This window comes from Papio anubis, chromosome 4, assembly GCF_008728515.1.
Source record: "Papio anubis isolate 15944 chromosome 4, Panubis1.0, whole genome shotgun sequence".
NCBI classification, from domain to species: Eukaryota; Metazoa; Chordata; class Mammalia; order Primates; family Cercopithecidae; genus Papio; species Papio anubis.
In genome coordinates this window covers 80951225-80967642 of record NC_044979.1, presented here as the reverse complement: position 1 = coordinate 80967642, position 16418 = coordinate 80951225, and the positions used below count along the sequence as shown (strand labels likewise).

Genomic DNA, 16418 nt, shown 5'->3' with positions numbered 1-16418 from the left:
AAAAAAAAAAAAAAAAAAGAAAGAAAAATCAACCTGAAAACAGTAGAAGAGCTGGAGCAAGAGGAGGCACATCTGGTTTAGCAGATACTACCCAAGCTTCCATCTGCACTGACCCTCAACCTTCTATTGGCGCTCACATCGTTACTTTTTGTCATCAGCATTTCATTTTTGCCTCTTCTTTCCTGTGCTTGCCCTAACCGTTATTAAGAGGAATAAAAAATCTTAATTTTTGGCCGGGCACAGTGGCTCACACCTGTAATCCCAGCACTTTGGGAGGCAGAGGCAGGTGGATCACCAGAGGCAGAGGAGTTCGAGACCAGCCTGACCAACATGGAGAAACCCCGTCTCTAATAAAAATACAAAAAATTAGCCAGGCATGGTGGTGCATGCCTGTAGTCCCAGCTACTCTGGGAGGCTGAGGCAGGAGAATTGCTTGAACCCAGGAGGTGGAGGTTGCAGTGAGCTGAGATCGCTCCATTGCACTCCAGCCTGGGCAACAAGAGCAAAACTCCGTTTCAAAATAAATAAATAAATAAAATAAAAAGTCTTAATTTTTAGAAACCTCATTGTCAACCTTATACTTGCCTTATACCAGGAACCATGCTTCATTCTACATTGCTCTGGCTCCTCCCATGATCTATACCTGTGGCTGTCTAAGCTCCAGCATGACATCATCCACATTGTAGAGTTCCTTTTATCGCCCCATTCTTACTTTCTTCTAAACCAACGTCTCTCAAAGGATGATCCTCCCCATCTCCTACATGAGGAATCTTGAAGCACCTTTTAAAATTATACACACATTAGGGGAGGCTGAGGCAGGAGAATCACTTGAACTCAGGAGGTGGGGGTTGCAGTGAGCCCAAATTGCGCCACTGCACTCCAGCCTGGGCAACAGAGTGAGACTCTGTCTCAAAACAGACAAACAAGTTAAAACACACACACACACACACACACACAAACAGAAATAAGGAGTAATTTCCTCAACTAGAGCATAAAGAAACTCTACAAAAAAACCTATAGCTAACATCATACTTAACAATGAGAAACTAGAAGCTTGCCCACAAAGATGAGGTATGAGGCAAGGAAGTTCTCTGTCACTACTGTTTTTTAGACAAGAAAGGGAAATAAAAACATACACACTGGAAAGAAAGAAAGAAAATCATCTTTGCTTTCAAATGACATGACTGTCTAAGTAGAAAATCTGGAAGAGTAGCCAAAAATTTCCTGGAACTAAAAAGCAATTATAGCAAGACTGCAGTATACAAAGTTAATATACAAAAGCCAACTGCTTTCTTATGAAAGCAATGAACAAGTAGAATTGAAATTAAAAACAAAATTCCACTTACATTAGCACCCCCCAAAAAATACTTAGATAAAAATCTAACAAAATATTGCCAAGATCTCTATGAAGAAAACTACAAAACTCTGATGAAAAAAATCAAATAACTAAATAAATAAATGTTTATTATGTTCATGAATAAAAAAGCTCAATATTGTCAAGATGTCATTTCTTCCCAACTTGATGTATAGATTCTATACAATTCCAGTCAAAATTCCAGCATGTAATTTTGTAGATATTGCAAACTGACTCTAAAGTTTACATGGAGAAGCAAAAACCCAGAAGAGCTAACATAATATTGAAGGAAAAAAAACAAGTCAAAGGGGTAACACTACTCAATTTCAAGACTTACTATGAAGCTGCAGTAATCTAGACAGTGTGGTATTAATCAAAGAACAGACAAATAGGTCAGTCGACGAACAAACTGAGCCCAGAGAAAGACCCAAATAAATACAGTCAACTGATCTTTGACAAAGGAGCAAAGGCAATACAACGGAGCACAGACAGCTTTTTTAACAAATGGTGATAGAACAACTGAACACACACGTGCAAAATAATTAATTCAGAGACAGGCCTTATACTCGTAACAAATATTAATTCAGACCCCAAATGTGAAAGGCAAAATTGTAAAAATTTTAAAATTTTTAATTAAGAAAATTTACAATTAAAAAATTATAAAACTAGAAAATAACATGGGAGAAAATCTAGATAACCTTCAGCATAGCAACGACTTTTTAGATACAAGACCAAAAGCATAATAAAGAAAAGAAATAATTTATAAGTTGGACTCCATTAAAATGTAAAACTTCTGCTCTGTGAGAGATACTGTCAAGAGAATAAAAAGATAAGCTACAGACTGGGAGAAAATATTTGCAAAAGACCTATCTGATAAAGAACTGTTATCCAAAATATACAAGGAAGTCTTAAAACTTAACAATAAGAAAACAACCCAATTTTTTAAAATGGGCAAAAGATCTGAATAGACACCTCATCCAAGAAGATATACAAAAGGCAAATAAGGGTTGATGTGGTGGCTCACGCCTGTAATCCCAACACTTTGGGAGGCCAAGGCAGGTGGATCACTTGAGGTCAGGAGTTTGAGACCAGCCTGGCCAACATGGCGAAACCCCGTCTCTACTAAAACTAAAAAATTAGCCAGGTGTGGTGGTGTGCGCCTGTAATCCCAACTATACAGGAAGCTGAGGCACGAGAATCACAGGAACCTGGAAGACAGAGGTTGCAGTGAGCCAAGATTACCCCACTGCACTCCAGCCGGAACAACAGAGCAAGACTCCATCCAAAAAAACCAAAAAAGGCAAATAAGCATATGAAAAGATACTCCACATCATACAACAGAAACTCCAATCACACAACATACAAAATCAATCATACAACAGAAACTCCAAAATTTAAAAGGGAAATGGGAAATTATTTAAACTAGAGGATGAAAGTAGTAGCATAATTTTTTAAGTCAAAATTTATTTTTTACCTTTTTGCGTCTTTACTTGGAACATATATAAAGTTCACAGAATTCAAACTACTACCAACAAATTAATTATATAACATAAAGATTCACCTAAAGAGGTGAAAGACTATTCAGCTTCCCTATTTATGCATCAATTTCCCTCTCCTTCTCTAACTTTCTTCCTTCTCTGTAATAAAAATAGGTCTCCAATTCTCATTAACTAGTTTTGGGAATTAAATGAGTTATCATTAGCAAAGTCTCAAAAATATTTATAACTTGGACTGCCATCAAAGCCAGTTAAATCAATTACACAAGAAGAGTTGTTACATGACTTTATATAGATACAACATCCTGTTGACTTAATTGGCATTACCACTCAGCTTGATCATCTCATTTGTCTGCCTTGATTCAGACTTTTTAAATGTTTCTGAAAATCAAAGCTACTTTGGAAAGAAGGTAGATTTTCCAGTACTGAGGCTATTCATCTGAAGCAGGAGTCCTATTATGAACTTTTAATAGCTGTAAGCATGTCAGTGGAACTAATATTGTGCCCTTACAGAAATCTATGTTTATGTGAAGAATGAATCTACTGGGAAAGAACTCATCCTAAGTTAAGAGTCCAAGGAGCAAAACATGACTCAAAAACAGACCACAGAGCGAGGTTCATTTTGAAATTTACATGGAACTAGTCCCCAGTGGGCTCAAGCTTGTGTCCTAAAGTAAAAGCTATAGTAAAAGAGTTGCTTAACTATTATAGATGTGAGACATTGAGACCACAAGGCATCAGCAGCCCAAGTATCAGCAACAAGAGACAGTACCCTCAAAGCAGATGAGGAACTATATATTCAAATATCTCCAGGGACTAGGCAACTAACAAAAATGAGTAAGTGGTTTGAGAGACCACTGTGGTGAACTGGAGACCACAGGCCTTACTAGCAGGGAGCAGCCTTATTCAGCTCCAGCAGATTGTGCTAGAAGAAACTGAAAACTACTGCAAGGGCAGGCATATGCCTTTAGTGCCTTTAGTTGCAGCTACTTGGGAAGCTGAAATAAGAAGACTGTTTGAGCCCAGGAGTTTGAGGCAAGCCTGGGACACTCCATCACTTAAAACAACAACAGCGACAACAGCAGCAAAAAACTCTAGTACCACCAGAACTTTGCAAAAGCAGCTTGATATCCTAAATGTGTAAGATTTCCCAATGTTTAAATGTTAGCAACCAATTCAATCACTTAAAACTACTGTGCTAGCCTAAAAAATACATCCAAGGTCGATGACCACAATCTAAGAAGTAGACCTAAGAATGACTTAAGAAGTAGAGATGGTACTCACCATTATAATGAAGCAGAGAAAAAGAGAGATAGTGCCCTCAGCATCATAAGAGAATCACCAAAACTAACAGAACTCATCATAACTGCATCACACATCAGCAATGACATTCATGGATATAAGCAGCAGTAACATGTTTGTGATCATCAGTGATCAATGTAACAAACGCTGCCAAAGTACCTGCTACTCCTGAGTTAACATATTATTTACCTACTCCCAGGAATCTGAACCACACCTGGAGAAGAAAAATACAAATATATATAACCATGTTTACTTTTCTCAGTAACAGTATTCATTACCACTAATATCACATTCATATGAATGAATATGGTATTTATATTAATGAGCCCTTTTTATTCATTACCACTAATATCAAGTGGTCTTATTGCTGTCTATGTGTGTGTGTATATATATGTGTGTGTGTATATATATGTGTGTGTGTGTGTATACATATATATTTTAGGTATATATTTCCTTATTCAGTTTATTCTCCCAAATAAATTTTATACAACTCTGCCTCCCCAAATCTCTAACTCCCCACTGTCCCCACTCTCTGCTAATGGCTTTGCTTCCTATTTCACTGAGAAAACAAGAAACATTTTAAAAATAACTTACACTTGCTCCAACTACCACATCTAACAACCTACCTACATTTGGACCCATATATCCTTTTTTCCCTAATTACTATGGTTACTCTTATCCACTCAATCTCTCTACTTGGTACTGGATCTCATCCCCTCTAATCTTGCACTCAAAACCTTTGTTCCAGCAATTGTTCCCCCTTCTTTCCTTATTATTTTCCTTATATCACCAATCTCCCATTCCACTGGGTCACCTCCATCAGCACACAACATGCTACATAATCTCTGCACATGTGGTAGGCAGCCTCTAAGATAGCCCTTAATAATCAGTGCCTCCTGGTATTTATACTCTTAGAATGCCCCCAACTACATCTGACTAGGGTTGGCTTGTGTGAACAGCAGAATATGGGAGAAATGGTTGTATGTACTACCAATATTAGATTATAAAATATACTAGTACTCTTATACAACTGCTTCCATCTCTTTCTCTCTTTGATCACTTACTCTGAAGCCAGCTGCCCTTCATGAAGACATTCATGCAGTTTATGAGGGAGGTCCATGCAGTAGGAAACTGAGGTCTCTGGCCAACAGCCATCAAAGAACTGAAGCCTACCAACAACTATTTGACTTAGCTTAAAAGCAAATCCTCCAGGTCCAGCCAAACCTTAAAATGACTACAGCCTAGGCTATGGCTTTGACCTGCAACTTCATGAGAGACTCTAAGTCAGAACAACCCAACCAACTGCTCCCAGATTTCTTAACCTTTAGAAATAATGTGAAATAATAAATGTTTGTTGTTTTAAGCTGTTATATTTTGGGATAATTTGTTCCACAGCAGCAGATAATTAACACAGCATCTAAAATAAGAAGGAAAAAATCCTCCCTCAATTTCACATCCCTTTTCCCATCTCCTAGCTTCTCTTTATATAAAAACTCATCATAGGAATTGCACGTGGTCACTTTTTGCACTTCCCCTTCTTTTATTCTCACTCTGAACTCTCTCAGATCAAGATGGCCAATGACCCTCATGTTACTAAATTCAATGATGTATTCTCAGTTAAAATGTGTTTTTGCCCTGCTTGAGAATATTAAACTCTACTATACAGAAACAAAATGAGAGCAATAAAACTTACATGTGTATGTATAGATAAAAAGTAAAGCATGTATGCATTAAACACAGACAGAAAGGGACAGAAGGACCAAGATGTATCTAACATTCTTGAGGCAAATATGCAAAAACACCAAAGAGTCAGAATACATTAAATATGTATGAGACACTTAGAACTCAATATTCATGAGGCCTTAATTTGGCCACCCATTGGTGATACCTATTCTGTCCACTGACTAACAAATACAAATAAAACCTATGGCTGTTGAGTAGATTAACTGGAGAGCTAACACCATGACCAGGCATACTTGTTCCTGTATCTTCCTGAGAGTGTGTGTATCTGTGGCCCAGGGCACCTACCTTGTGGGCTCTGGTTCTCACAACTGCAGCATTAGCAAAGAAGGCTGATAAGCCAAAACATATAAACATCATACCCCAGGAATGATTTAGGTAGTATGGTCCTTCTATCCTACTTAAACCTCAGTCTAAATGTGTTAACTTATCCTCTATCTTTCCCCTTGCTTCTGTGTATTTTATATTTATTTAATGAATCATGTGATACAAACATTTTTTCAATTAGTTTTTTTTTTTCAATAACCTCTGGGATAGCTTGCCTGGTGGTGTACTTGAAGTCCAGCATTGAATTAGGGTGATTTCCCACTCTTAAAAACATTATTTGATACATTTACTGACTTTCTCTTTTTGAAACATTTTTCTCTGGGTCACCATCCATGGTTCTCATATCTCACTGGCCATGTGTTCCCCATCTCCTCTAAAGTACTAGGATGACTTTATTACATTTAGTCTTACATCTTTGCATAACATCTTCAGGCTGATAAGTCCCAAATTTAAATTTCTAGTCCTAACATCTTACATAAACACAGTGTAAAACCAAACTTTTACTATCTACCTCAAAACCAATTCCTCTCTTAGATAACTGCAATGGTCTCCTAAATATTTTCCTAGTTGCCCACCTTAGATTCACTTCAGTATACTCCCAACCCAGCAGTCTGAGTGATCCTTCCAAAATATGAATCAAACCATATTAATCCTCTGCTCAAAACCCATGCTATGGCTTCCCATATCCATCATAATAAAATCTAAAATCAGTACCAGAATCTGCAAGACCCCAGCTGGATTACTACCATCTCTACTCCCACCACTAACCAGCTTGCTCAGCCAGTTCTAGTCATACAAACTTCTGTGCCACTATACAAACACTCAAGCATGTTACTACTTCAAGATTTTTTTTTTTTTGAGACAGAGTCTCACTCTGTCACCCAGACTGGAGTACAGTGGCTTGATCTCAGCTCACTGCAACCTCCACCTCCTGGGTTCAAGCCATTCTCCTGCCTCAGCCTCCTGAATAACTAGGACTACAGGTACACGACACCAAGTCCAGCTAATTTTTTGTATTTTTAGTAGATATGGCGTTTCACCATGTTGGACAGGTTGGCCTTGAACTTCTGACCTCAAGTGATTCACTGCCTCCCAAAGTGCTGGGATTACAGGCGTGAGCCATTGTGCTTGGCCAAGATCTTTACATTCACTACTCCCTCTGCTTGCAGTGCTCTTTCCCGATATATTTACATGACTTGCTCTTTTACTTCCTTTAGGTCACTGCTCAAATATCCTCTTATCAGAGTGGGCTTACCTTATCAACTTTTTTTTTTTTGAGACAGAGTCTCCCTGTGTCACCCAGGCCAAAGTGCACTGGCACAATCTCAGCTCACTGCAGCCTCCACCTCCTAGGTTCCAGCGAATCTCTGCCTCAGCCTCCTGAGTAGCTGGGATTACAGGCACACACCACCATGCCAGATTAATTTTTGTATTTTAGTAGAGATGTGGTTTCACCATGTTGTCCAGGCTGATCTCGAACTCCTGACCTCACGTGATCCGCTTGCCTTAGCCTCCCAAAGTGCTGGGATTTATAGGCGTAAGCCACTGTATCTGGCCCCTTATCAACTTTTATAAATACAAACTTCTGCCAACTCACCCAACCACCCTCACACATAGCATTCCTATACTCCTTGTCCAACTTCGTGTTTCTTAAGAATCTGGGCCACCAACTGAGAGATATTTATTGGTTTGCTTACTGCCTGCCTGTCCAGACATTAAGTTCCACCAGGTCAACAATTCGTACATTCTATTTCATATGCCTAAAATTTACAGAATACCAAGCACATAGAAGGTACTCAACAAACATTACTAAAAATATAAATAACAGTAACTGGAGATATTCCCACAGTGAGTGTTAGCAGCAAAAAAGGGCAGCTCCACATGAAGACAAGAGGATTAGCTAGAGAATCACAGATCCTGCCAAGTCCCACAAGTCCAGCAGACTCCCAGAATTACTTGGGACAAGGGCTGTAATACCAGAAAAGCAGGTAAGAGAAAAGCCATAGAAATACTGTTTTGTGGTAGTCACAGCCCTGATTAAAAAATAATAATAATAATTAATTGGTAAGAAAAATAACTTTACCACAGGTAAACCAGAAAGACACCCTCCCAACCAAGTGATCAAAATATCACCAGTATTCTAAATTGGTAGGCTTATGCAATAAAACAGAGAAAAAAAGGAAGGTAATATCACCAGTAACTGCACAAATAAATATAATATGCTTCCTAATACGATGCACTAAGAACACTACATAACTTCTGTGGTATTCCTGCCAAAAGCATATAACCCAAATCTAATCATATTAGGAACATTCTGTAAAAACAAAACAAAACAAAACAAAACAAAAAAACTGGTCTATATTTAAAAATGGTCTATGACATAAAACACAGAAACTCAAGGACTGTTCCACATTAAAGATGACTAAATAGACATGACGATTAAATGCAATACATGATCCTAGTTTTATTTTGTTAGAAATGACATTGTTGAGACAATTGGCAAAATCTGAATACAATCTATATAGATTAGATAAAACAGTATTTCATCAATGTTAACTTCCTGACTTTGATAATTATGTGGTTATGTAAGATAATGCCTTTTTTTTTTTTTAATTTTGAGACGGAGCCTCCCTCTGTTGGCCAGGTTGGAGTACAGTGGCACAATCTCAGCTCGCTGCAACCTCTGCCTCCTAGGTTCCAGTGATTCTCCTGCCTCAGCCTCCCGAGTAACTGGGATTACAGGCATGAGCCACCACACCCAGCTAATTTTTGTATTTTTAGTAGAGATGGGGTTTCGCCATGTTGGCCAGGCTGGTCTCAAACTCCTGACCTCAGGTGATCCGCCCACCTCAGCCTCCCAAAGTGCTGGGATTACAGGTGTGAGCCACTGCACCTGGCCCTTTGCTCTTAAGAAATACATACTATTGGCCAGGCACAGTGGCTCACGCCTGTAATCCCAGCACTTTGGCAGGCTGAGTCAGGTGGATCACTTGAGGCCAGGAATTTGAGACCAGCCTGGCCAACATGGCGAAATACCATCTCTACTAAAAATACAAAAATTAGCCGGGCATGGTGGCAGGCACCTATAATCCCAGCTACTCGGGAGGCTGAGGCAGGAGAATCGCTTGAACCTGGGAGGCGAAGGATGCAGTGACCTGAGATCGCGTTGCTGCACTCCGGCCCGGACAATAGAACAAGACTCTCTCTCAAAAACAAAAGCACATCTATGAAAGAAGAAGCTACAAAAAATTGATAGAATGTAAGTTTTTTAAGAATACTTTCTATCAGACAAAAATAGTCAACTTTCTCCTACTTCTGAATTTTATTTAAAAACTAAAAAAAATTTTTTTTAATTTAAAATTTAAAAAAAAAAACTGGAAATAAGGCCTGGCACACTGGCTCATGCCTGTAATCTCAGCACTTTGAGAGGCTGAGGCAGGCAGATTGCTTGAGGTCAAGACCAAGTCTGGGCAACATAGCAAAACCCCGTCTCAACAAAAAGAAAAAAAAAATTTTAATTTAAAAAAAAAAAAGAAATAGTATCATAAAATACAATACCATAACCCTGACCTTTAAAGAAATACTGATTTCCATATAGTATTTCTATTTTCATTATTTAAATTTTTTTTTTTTAATGAAGATGACCGGGGGACCAGGTGCAGTGGCTCACACCTGTAATCTCAGCACTTTGGGAGGCTGAGGCAGGCGGATCACTTAAAGTCAGGAGTTTGAGACCAGCCTGGCCAATGTGGTGAAATCCCGTCTCTACTAAGAACACAAAAATTGGCTGGGCACGGTGGCTCATGCCTGTAATCCCAACACTTTGGGTGGCCGAGGCGGGTGGATCATGAGATCAGGAGTTAAGACCAGCATGACCCATGTGGTGAAACTCCATCTCTACTAAAAATACAAAAATTAGCCGGGCGTGGTGGCTCATGTCTGTAATCCCAGTTACTCAAGAGGCTGAGGCAGAATAGTTTAAACCTGGGAGGCGGAGGTTGAAGTGAGCTGAGATAGCACCACTGTACTCTAGCCTGGGCGACAGAGCGAGACACCATCTCAAAAATAAATAAATTAAAATAAAATAAAAAAGAACACAAAAATTAGTCAGGTGTGGTCGTGGGCACCTGTAGTTCCAGCTACCCGGGAGGCTGAGGCAGCAGAATCGCTTGAACCCAGAAGGTGGAGGTTACAGTGAACTGAGATTGTGCCACTGCACTCCAGCCTGGGCGACAGAGTGAGACTCCACCTCAAAAACAAAGAAAAGATAACCTGAAAAATAGCACCCATACTTTGATGATTTAGCATTATTTCAACCAAAACACCATGAAATACTGTAGAACCACCTTAGGACAAACGTAAAAGAGCCACAGTCAGCCATTTCTAAAAAGAGAGAAAAGAAAGCAACATTACCTTCATGGACCGTAATGCCACAATTGTCACACTGAATTATTTCATCAGCATCCTCACTATTATCTCCCAGACAAACACAGCAAATCAGAATATGGTCCATTTTTTGAGAGCTCCAGTTTTGACTCTTCTCAAGAATCAGCGAGTCCTAATATTAAAATATTAACATATATCAGAAAATCACATTTAAAGTAAAAAAAAAATTAATCACTAAAATTCTCTTTATTACTTAAACATTATTATATGCACTTCCAAATGTATGCCCCATTTTCCATTCTTTTATTAACTCCAAAGTACATTATATTTGAGAAATATATACTTGACGTCTTTGTTAAAGAACACTACAAGCACCCTCTTATTTAATTTCTCACTTCTCTGCAAGCTTCGTATTCTGTCTCCTCTTGGAGAGACGATATGAAAAAGCAGGCATGCAACTAACAACTCGATCTGCTTTGCCCCTTAAACCAGGAAAAACGAAAAATGAATCCACAAGTAATCAAAGTAATCACTGATCTTATACATGTGTTTTAAAGGTACAAGACATGATTCTTACACTTTAGGAGCTTATAATCCTACCTAGAGGAGACAAGACACACATATGCAAAATAGGAAGAAATCAATTCAAAATAATGTATAAGCAAGTATATATGTGATGGCAGACTTAAGGACTCTATACTCCTTAAGTACTGGGGAATTCAGAAATTCCAGCATTATCAAACTACTGTAAGATAGATCCATGAGAGCCTGCCTAGGTATATGAATATACACAGATACAGAAAATAATCTAAAAAAGGATCCAGATTGACTAGCTGCTAGAAGGGTCAGAGAACTCTATTAATTAGGTTTATATCAAGAAATACCTAGTGTAAACTGGTAATGAAGACATCTAGCTAGTGATACTACAAAGAGAGGATGGGATCAGTGGCTCACACTGGTAATCCCAAATACTGTGGGAGGCTGAAGTAGGAGGATCACTTGAGGCCAGGAGTTTGAGACCAGCCTGGGCAACAGAGTGAGATCCCGTTTTTACAACGTATTTTAAAATTAGCTGGGCATGGTGATGCATGCCCTTAGTCCCAGGTACTCAGGTGGCTGAGGCGGGAGGATCACTTGAGCCCAGGAATTCAGTGCTGCAGCCAGCTATTATTATGTCACTGCACTCCAGCCTGGGGGACAGAGCAAGACTGTCTCAAAAAGAAATAAAGAAATAGGAAGACATATTAATAAACATTTAAAAGATAAAATTCAGAAGAAGAGGGTCTGCTTGTTTTCATTTAAACCTTCTGCATTATAGAGTTAAACTTTAAAAAAGTTAACAAGAAAATGATTATTGCATATTTAATAGATTGTGCTTAACATTACCTACAATAAAAGATGGTACTTGAGTCCATACATTTTTATTTGTCAACCTAACAATATTCAGAAATAAATTTAATAAATTGGTTTCATACCATACACTCATTAAATATACATTTTTCATAACATATTTCATAAATATATTTTATTATTTTTTATATTTTTATATTCTTTTAAACTCAACCAATATCCAAAAGTAACATTTGGAGCCATCATTTAAACAGCAATTTGTGACACTTGAATATACCTGAAGGTCACAATTAATAATTCAACATACTTTGTGTGTAACATCTAAAATTGCAGCAGATTTGTAAAACAATCAGAAAAGAATGCAAATGTCAACAAGAATATAGTATCATTTCTCTTAAGAATTCTAGTATTTTTAAGTTCTGCATTTTGCTTCTCTATGTTATAAAACCAAAAAAATAGGTCTGGGGCTGACAAGTGACTGGCAAATAAAAGTGAAAATGTCCTAAATAAAACTCATCTGGTTTTACAGTACAAGAGTAAGCAAACAAAAATCTGCCCAGATTTTCATACTATTAGTCATGCTTCAAAGTTGACATGAAATCAAACATTTTAAGTTTCTTTCTCACCTCTCACTTATTCGCTACTGAACCTCGAAGCTGTAATTTCTTTATCTGCAAAATGGCGATAAAAATAATATCTACCTCAGGAGGTTATAAGAATTAACAATAGACGGCAAGAATGTTCCTGGCACAAAGTAGACACTCAATAAATGTTCAATGCCTTTTCCTTTCCGCTGGAGGTGGTTCAAAAAGAGGATCATGAACTGATGATTTATTACACTGAGGATCTTCCTTGTGCCCCCAAAAGAAAAGTTGCGAGCCTCAATGAACACTGCTACTTTAAATATCATCCCCATGGTAAGTCCAAAGAAGACTTTCCTTAGAGAGCATCCTGGCTAACACGGTGAAACCCCGTCTCTACTAAAAAATACAAAAAAACTAGCCGGGCAAGGTGGCCGGCGCCTGTAGTCCCAGCTACTGGGGAGGCTGAAGCAGGAGAATGGCGCAAACCCGGGAGGCGGAGCTTGCAGTGAGCTGAGATCCGGCCACTGCACTCCAGCCTGGGCGACAGAGCGAGACTCCGTCTCAAAGAAAAAAAAAAAAAAAGAATACCACATGTAGGTTAAAAAAAAAAAAAAAATTACAGACTAGAAAATAATCTAGCAAAAAATCAGAGTTTGGAAATTAGGATGCCACATGTCTTTATGGACTGTGTGGTAATTTCTCTGGTGGAATTAAAATTAATCAGCCCTGGAAAAAAGGTTTACCCACATGGGAAACAAGTAAATTTCAAAAGGTCAGAAAAAGTTGTATCAAAGTGCAGTTCTAATTCCTCTATTTTCCTATTTTTCCATTTTGCTCAGAAAAACCATAAATGCCTAAATCATATCTCTACGCCAATTTCTCTCCACATCTATTATCATTTACAGGCACAGAAAACAACATTAACTAATGTTTCTGGCCCTCTGATCCTCATGACTTCAGACTCTTAATAGAAATGTAATGCAAAGAAGGAAATAGGGAAAACTAGAGATAAAATATTTCCCTAACCAAATAGCTGGCAGACAATGTTTCAACTGGAAAATCTAAATAACACATCCTCCTTAAAAAAATTAGGATCTTAAGTTTTCTTTTTTGCTTTTTTTGTTTGTTTGAGACGGAGTTTCGCTGTTGTTGCCCAGGATGGAGTGCAATGGTGAGATCTTGGCTCACCGAAACCTCCGACTCCCAGGTTCAAGCAATTCTCCTGACTCAGCCTCCCGAGTAGCTGGGATTACAGGTATGTGCTACCACGGCCAGCTAGATCTCAGTTTTAACACATCAAACATAGGTTTAAGCACACTTATGATTAGATCAATACAAAACCTGATTTATTATCATCTGTTGTTAGGATATTTCTGAGGACATACATCATCTTTCAAGATTTTAGAGAAAGTAGTTAAGCTGAAGCTTTTAACATAAAATTTCTAAAATATGGTTTTACATAAAAATAGACATCAGGAAAATAGGTTTTGAATGGCAAAAAAGTACCACCTAGAAAATAACTTTAATATTGTGGAATAATGTAATGGAATCCAATGTAATTATAGGAAGAATAAGTGATACTACATGAATAAATCAATCACTACTTATAGTAAATATTTCATTTTTTCCATCAGGATTTAAAACTTACCCCCAAAATGATAACACTGATCAATGTTCTTCACAGGCTCTAAAATATGCTTACTGTTCATTTTTATATATATATGTTCCACATATGATTGTAAATGATATATACAATAGGCTAAATTTTATCTAAACACATGTGTTTAATACAAGGAAATTCCAGCACATTTCCTGAAAAATTCGAATTAAAAGAATCCTACTGCCCTGAAGAAAAATTTATTATATCAAAAAGCTTGACCAATCATACTTCCTCTAAGTTTTTAGAAAAGGTCAAATTCTCGTGAATCTCAATATTTATACAATGTTACAGAACTGACTTTTTTTTAGGACTCAGAGCAATTTGTTTCATTTTGCAATGTGTAAAAAGGCAACTGATTAATAAATTAGAAGTCTCAAATAGAAGTGGATATTTATAAATTTTGGCAAAATTTTTACATTTTAATTCACAAAAATCAGGTGACAATTGCCATTTCTTAATATGACACCTAATATCTGTAACAGAGCCTTTTATGGAAAAAAAAATTCTACTCAGCAAAGAACATAAAGTTACATTTATAAAGCAGTAATCCAAAATCCAAACTGTCTCCAATTTTAAGTATTTTCCATGAGAAAAGAACTCTTTCTTTTACAAAACAAAAATGCCAATTCTATTGACATAATTTACTGTCATGTATTAATTCTCATACAAAACTTCAGTTTCAAAATCTTGAAAATGGGAACCATTTCTGAAAATACTAAACTGCCTTCTCCAAAAAACTTACCTCAGAAAACTAAAGGGCAAGATAATCTTAAGGAATCTCAAAGCTGTAAGATTAACGGCTGAAAAAGACATACAACCATATTTCAAGGGGATTCTTCAGACTGCACTAAATCCAAAAAATGCCAGAAGGTCATTGACAAAAACAGGTGCCTGTTTGCAAGAATGGAATTTATCTAATGCCCAGTTCTAGAGCAGCAGTTCTCAACGTGTGGTCCAGTGAATTCTCTTTCAGCAGGTATAAAAAGTAAAGTCAATTTTCATAATGATACTAAGACACTATTTGTCTTGTTCACTCTTTCTCTCATGGGAGTAAAATGAAGTTTTCCAGACACTATATAAAATGGGATCTGACAACTTGTGTGCTTACTCAGTTTTAATTTGAAATGGTAAATATCAACAGATATTATCCACATAAATATTAACGGTTGTCCTCAATAATTTTTAAAACTGTAAAAGAGCTATGTGTGGTGGCTCACACCTGTAATCTCAACACTTTGGAAGGCTGAAGCAGGAGGATTGCTTGTGGTCAAGAATTTGACATGAACCTAGGCAACATAGTAAGATACCGTCTCCACAAAAAAAATAATAATAATAATCAAAAATAAAAGCACACGGTCGTACACCTGTAGTCTCAGCTACTCCAAAGGCTGAAGTGGGAGAATTGCTTGAGCCTGGGAGATCAAAGCTGCAGTTAGCCATGATCACGCCACTGCACCCCAGTCTGGGCAACAAAGCGAGACCCTGTCTCAAAAAAAAAATTAAAATTAAAAAAATTTTAAAACGAGGCCAGGCGTGGTGGCTCATGCCTATAATCCCAGCACTTTGGGAGGCCAAGGCAGGTGGATCAATTGAGGTCAGGAGTTGGAGAACAGCCTGGCCAACATGGTGAAACCCCATCTCTACCAAAAATACAAAAATGTGCTGGGCATGGTGGCACGCACCTGTATTCCCAGCTACTCAGGAAACTGAGGCAGAAGAATTGCTTGAACCCACGAGGCGGAGGTTGCAGTGAGCCGAAATCACGTCACTGTACTCCAGCCTGGGCAATAGAGTGAGACCCTGTCTCAAAAAAAGAAAAAACAGTTTGAGAATCACTGCTAGAGCGTATTTCAGGGTCTGTAGCATAGGTATGTCAAGGCCATTAAGAGCGATAATTATAAAAGGGCCTTGCTAAAATAAATATCAAGTTCCCATACAAAACTTCAAAATTATGAAAGTTTCAGGTCATTTCATTACAAATGAACTTAACATAGCAACCAAGAAAAATGTCTGCCTGCTTATAAACTAAATATGGTATAATTATATATTTCTATTATGTATTTCTAAAGCTACATTTTCAGCTATCTCTACTACAAAGTAGTTTCTGAAAACAAAGTAAAAGCAGGGAAAATCAAACTTCAAATATAATCAAATATATACTTAACTATGTAATGGACACAGAAATTATCACTAGCTAAAATAACCAGGAAGATTAAAAT

General features: G+C 37.6%; 1 protein-coding gene across 12 annotated transcripts in view; it reads right to left on the bottom strand.

Moving 5' to 3' along the window:
- The window catches only part of PHF14 (PHD finger protein 14), a 214539-nt gene that overhangs the window by 186163 nt on the left and 11958 nt on the right, over positions 1 to 16418 (bottom strand). For all 12 annotated transcript variants that reach the window (XR_001900959.3, XR_001900961.3, XR_001900962.3 and 9 more), the window contains exon 4: positions 10633 to 10777. Coding sequence is in view for 9 of the 12 variants with exons in the window: in XM_021935988.2 (XP_021791680.1) it covers positions 10633 to 10777 (145 nt within the window). In the remaining 3 variants the exon portion in view is untranslated. The remainder of the gene's footprint in view (positions 1 to 10632; positions 10778 to 16418) is intronic.